General features: G+C 41.3%; 1 protein-coding gene across 1 annotated transcript in view; it reads right to left on the bottom strand.

Annotated features, from left to right (window-relative positions):
* Nucleotides 1-1,579: 1,579 nt before the first annotated feature.
* The window catches only part of CBLN2 (cerebellin 2 precursor), a 4,679-nt gene continuing 350 nt past the window's right edge, over nt 1,580-5,908 (bottom strand). The window contains exons 2-3 of the mRNA XM_010017310.1: nt 3,882-4,001; nt 1,580-3,587 (exon numbers count right to left, since the gene is read on the bottom strand). Of these exons, the coding sequence (XP_010015612.1) occupies nt 3,390-3,587; nt 3,882-4,001 (318 nt within the window). The 3' untranslated portion in view covers nt 1,580-3,389. The remainder of the gene's footprint in view (nt 3,588-3,881; nt 4,002-5,908) is intronic.

Genomic DNA, 5,908 nt, shown 5'->3' on the forward strand with positions numbered 1-5,908 from the left:
AGATGCTGACACCAGTAATGACAGACACTGCACAGCCATCACACCCCCTGACTAGGAAAGAGGTGAGAGCACACAGCACACAGGTGTTTGCAAAACAGTCTTCAAACTATGGATATAAACCTCAGGAACCTAGAGGAAGGCAACAAAGTATATGATGAGTATTTATCATTCCCAATAGAGGTCCTGGTTCTACCCTGACAAAAGTGTGCTGAAGAAACACTAAAGCGCCGGTTCCCAAAAACACCCAGGTGAAGATTGTTCCCTGGAAGGGAAACAGTCAAATAGACAGTGTTTTCATGGAGTATCTTATGATCATGTTACACAGCAGCTTATAAGAAAATTTGAAAGTTGTCAGGACGAATATGGTTATTACTCCTATAGGAACCAGAATCGTTATTGTGCTATTGGCCTACTTCACTATCATATGTGTTTTAAGCTTATTAAGTCTCATGGTGAACCTCAACATTAAATTTACACCAACTCCAAATGTTACCCAATCAATTTATTTACACAACTTATTTTAGACAAGCCTGTTATTAATGTGCTGTGAGGCTCCTTTAAGTTATTTCTTGTTGCATTCTTCAGTCTGCTATTGCACATTTTCCCCCCTTAACATAAAATATATCATGATATTCACACCTTATACGTATATCAAAATATCTACTGTTTCCAATGACAAGCAGATTGCACCTTCGCAATCTCAGGTACGAAATTAAGTAAAAAGGAAAAGGAAATAAATATTGCAAAGAATATAAAAAGACAGAAAAAAAACACCATGATTGTAATTGATGTAAAATAAGAATTTCCTGCCCATTTTTCATTTAATTTAACTGTTTATATAACATGCCTAACTCCATAGCTTATCATGAAGGACACATTAATAGAAGAGGCAGAGAGGCAGTGCATTAGAGACCCTCTTCAAATTCAGAAGAAGATTGGTTATTGTATAAATATATTTAGCTTTATAAAATAACCATGGTCAAAATTACTGACTGAATACATGAAGCAGGTTATTCAGATTCTGCAGCTTCAGTGGCTTAAGAAATTTCCAAGAATATGTTCAAGGAAAATCTTCATATTGGCTTCATTTAGCTTAGGAGAGCCAAATCTAGGGTACCATTGCCTTATTCAAACCGGATAAACTGAGATAAATGGGACAAATGAAAGTGATTATGCTAGGCAGGATTTCAAAGTAAGACTAAGGAAACAGAATAGAAACTGAAAACTTGGGACCTTGAACCCACCTCAGCGTCTATTTTCTTGAGAGACATGATCAAGTTTTAAACACAAAAACTTAAGTTTTAGAAGTAATTTTACAATATCTAGCATTAAGACAACCGCTGACTCAGGTTTTATTTCATATATTTAAACGTAGTCCTCTGATATTTTTGCAAATAGAAACACTGCAGTCATGCCAATGCAAAAGGGGAAACCAGAAAATGCAACCCATCAAAAGCAAGCTTGAAACCTATTAATTCAGTAGCCAGCAAAGTAAAACACCAAAGCAAACAAACAGCAAATGGTGAAAATACATGAAAATATTAAATACTATATTGGCTTATGTTTTAGTCATCTGAGGTATCATAAGCAACACAGATAAGTTTTTTAAGAATATATGATTTTAATTGACTTTGCCCCTTTGATGATAAATTTACAATGAAAATGACACGTCCACCACAATTTTGAAATACAACATATCTACCACCGATTTGCTGCAAATGCCTTTGCATTGTATTTGTGGCAAAGGAGTAAATTTGACAAAAATAAATTCTTATGCACATCCACCCTTGTAGGATTAATACCAAGATGAATTATTTTAAATTAAATAAATGAAGATAAAAAATATATAACATAATATAAACATTCCTCTTGGATGTCCTCAAGCAAGGTTTCCCTCAGCACGCTTTCTAATACACCAACCTTTGTAAAAAAAGTGAAAAAATTGGGTCTGTTTATTGAGAATGAGGCAAAATGATGCAATTGACGTTGGCCTGATATTTTACTTCTTGTGAATTGGGGTAATAAGTTTTCCTAACCTCCAATATTGATGTTGGTCCAGCCCCAGAACTCTAAGGCCGTTTGTACTGGGAAGAGCACACACGGTTAACAAATGCAAGGCAACCCATACAACTTCTGGTGCATTTGCTGATCATCTGAGGCCCCTGTCCCAAAGGCTGTCAGAGATGCGTCAGCTCCTCCGATACTTGCCATGGACAGGTCAAGTGAAGATGATTTTACTTGATTTGGAAGAGGAAGAGTTTGCTCTGCCATCTCTCTGTGCTCCCACAATGTGTACTTGAGCATTAGTGGACAAATACATCAAATAAGTATCAGATAAAAGCACCCAAAATGCACTTGGTAATGCAAAGAAAGGATATATTTTAGGGTATGGTCAGAGAAGATATTCAAAGCCCCCACTGTTGCTTCTAGAAATGTCAGGACAATTCAGAAATGTCAGTTCCTTTACCAGTTTCCAGATTGTAATTGAAGGATCATGTAGCTCTCTCACTCTTTCTCTCTCTTTCTAAATAGGTCTATAAAGATCAGCTGGAAAGTGCAGACAGAATTGTTCACTGGTTAGCTTTACTTAGAGCTACAGGGTATATATGTGCTTTGTTTTGTCTTATTGATCAATCTAGCTTACATTTTTAGCACACACAAACAAAAATCAGGAAAAAGAAAGTCGATGAAAAACACGAACAACACAAAACAAATAATGTTCCAATCGTGCAAATTTCGCTTCACTGGATAAAGCACTTCTTGACACAGTAATGTCCAGAATCCCCCTCCCCCAGAAAAATACAGGACTGAAACTGAAGCTTTTTTTTTTCCTTTTTTTTTCCTTTTTGTTCTTTTTTTTTCTTTGCTTTTTTTTTTTTTCCTTAAGGCTATACAACACAAAGAAATAAAGTATGGAAAGAACACCTCATTGGGCTGAACACTTCATTCTTCTGGCTCTGGACTGAGCCTTTGACAAAGCGATTGTGTGGTCCGAGTTATTTGTCTCATTGGGACAACAACAAGAGAAAGAAAAAGAGGAAAAAATGAAAGAGAGAGGGGAAAAAAATAAAAAAAAAAAAAAACAAGAAAGTCAATGATCCCAACAATAAAATCCGAAATTGACTTTACAATCACAGGTACAAATTGCTCAGGTCGATAATTTCATTTCTCCTAAAGATCACTGTCGTCTAAAACTAATTAGAGGCGCAGGTTCCCGAGGAATTGTCAATATTCAAAGCAAATGTTGGAGTTTAGAAGGTTATCATTCTTCTATCATGACAGTCTAACAGAGTGACTGGAAATATTGTCATCTGCTGCCAAGATCAGGGTGTCATTAACAACTGAATCCTTGCTCCGGCTCATTGATCTGTCTCCTATTTGGCCTTCTTTTATAGTGGAAAGACTAAGAAGCCGGAAAAGGTTGAATATTTCCACCCTCCCATGAGGTTACCCCTTTCCAGTTTGAGATGCACTTTGTCTTCTCGTTCCATGTGGAGCAAGACCCCATTGCTGGCTGCTTCTCTGGTGACGTCCTGATCCCCTGCAAAAGCTGATATCACTGGGTAGCCGTTTTGCATTAAACTTACCTAAAAAAGTGGAAATAGAGAGAATCTGAGTTTTCTCAATACTCTCAATGACTTTTTTGCCCTGTACACATCGTTAAGCTTTTATGCAGGTTAGAAACAGGGTCGAATTAAGCTAAGGCAATGCATGATTTCTGTCAGACCTCTTTAACTAAAATAACCTACAGTCTCATTCTTCACTTGTGGTTTTGTAAATGCACCTTAGTCTAGAAACGAGCATTTGAAAGAGAAGGGGAAAAAAAAAAGAAAAGAAAAAGAAAAAAAGAAAAACAGTATTTTCTTTAGATCAGAACCCACCTGGATGGTTTGTCTGTTATAAACCTTGACCACGTGGAAACTGAAACTATATATCCCTTTTCTTGGTGCTACAAATATACTGGAAGCAAGATCAAAATGGTTGCCAATATTAACTAATACCTGGAAAGTAAACAAACAAAACGAAAAAAGGAGAAAGAGATAAATCAGACCTCACTTTAGAAAACCACCAGTGAACATCTGACATGAGCTCATAACCAATATAAAGCCTAGTAGAAATGGCATTTGCAGCACAATTAGAAGTGCACTGCAGGGGAAAGGAGCCAAGTTACAGAGGCATTTAAAAAGCATCACAGTTCATAAAACGATTTAGTTATGCAATAATGGTCTCCAAAGCCTGCTAGGTGAAGTGCAAATGTCCACACTGCACTGTTAATAAAATAAAGGTGGCAGAAGTGTGGGGAGGTAGGGGAGTGGAAGGAAGGAAAAGAGGGAGGGGAAAGAACCGAGGAAAAAAAACCCTGAAACTCATCAACTCATAATGCAAACGTATGTTTTTTAGCTAGCTTTACTGAAATCACACCTGCCCTCGAATTCAGTAGGTATAGAACTAAAATCGCCCTGCAGAGATGACCGAAGGAGGAGAGAGAATGGTCCACAACAGCAACATCTGCCATCTCATGCCTCTCTGCCTCTCCAGAGGGCTGTGCCGCCTGGCCCGCACCTTCCTCAGGCGGCTGGGGTGGGCCTGCTTCTCCTCCCCGACAACAGTCTTCCTTTGTCATATATTTCAGTGTCTTTTGAAAGGAAGAAAAAAGAAGTTGAGCCCTTCGGCACCTATGCCAAGCCTTGCTTGACAGCAGAGACCGCATCCTGCCCCGCAGAGGCTGGCGGTGCCGAGCCCTCCGCTTCGACGAGAATCCCGCTCCGGTTCCTCGCTTCCTCCCTTTACAGGCACCAGCCTGGTTTGGCTCAAAAGGCACGGGTAACAAGGAAAGAAAAGCCCGCGGGCCCGTGGCGATCCCGTGGGCGATGGGTGAGCCCGATCCCGCTGCTCCGCCGCACCACTCCTCTCCGGAGCGCGCCAGGCGCGCTCGGCTTTGCGGTCTACAGCCTCTGGTTTAATGGATTAAAATACAAAGCGGGAGGAAACAAAAAACAACCCCCTCCCCAAATCCCGACCCTTTCCTCCCAAATAGCCAATTCCTATTGTTTCAAATAAAGGAAAAAAAAGAAAGAAAGAAAAAAAAAATCAGTTATTGCGGGAGCACCGAGGGAGGAACGCCTTCGAACTCCTGAGAACTGAACATTGCCGGGTAAAGCGTCTAAAATACGCTACACATGAAGCGAATTCTTGTTGGTTTGTTGGTTTTTTTTTTTTCCTCTACTGATCTGACTTTATGACAGCTTGTAAGGAATAGATATGCAAGCTCATTAGGAGGGACAGGTAGACAGACGAATGACAGGCGGACAGATAGTTGAAAACAAAAACAAAACCGGAGGAAACAGTTTGCTAATTTTGGCTGACATTAATTCAGGAGTCAGAGGCGGTAGGAAAAAAGTGAATTTCGTGCCAAAAGTCAAGCGGTAGGAGGGGGCACGGGCTCCAGGAGGCAAGCAGTGAGGCGGGGAAGGGACAGGACAAGCAGGCCGGGCTGCTCGCTTCTCTGCCCGGCGTAAGCCGCACAGGCTAACACCGCTCCATTACAACCCACCAAGGACAGTGTTCGCCTCATTTGATAACGCGGGGAATACCCTCTTCTTCCTCAGCCCTCCCTCCCCCTGAGAGGTGCTGTAACATTGCCAGGTGCGGTGGGAAAAGGCATCCCGTCGTCAGGCAGCCAGCCACCGGCGACTCCTCGTCGGTAAATCTCTGTCCTCCCATTACCCTGAAAATAAGCAACTCCGGCGGAGCACCGATGGGGAGGGGTAGGGTGCGCACCCTCCCCCTTGTTATCCGTGACTGCCCGGGGCAACCCTCGGCTGCAAGGAGCCCCCACAAACGGCCGAGGTATAAACTCGCACGTTAAAGCCCTCTCAGCAACAGCGCTGGGACCGGACAAAAAGCC

The sequence above is a fragment of the Nestor notabilis genome, unplaced genomic scaffold, assembly GCF_000696875.1.
Source record: "Nestor notabilis isolate BGI_N333 unplaced genomic scaffold, ASM69687v1 scaffold14896, whole genome shotgun sequence".
Taxonomy (NCBI): domain Eukaryota; kingdom Metazoa; phylum Chordata; class Aves; order Psittaciformes; family Psittacidae; genus Nestor; species Nestor notabilis.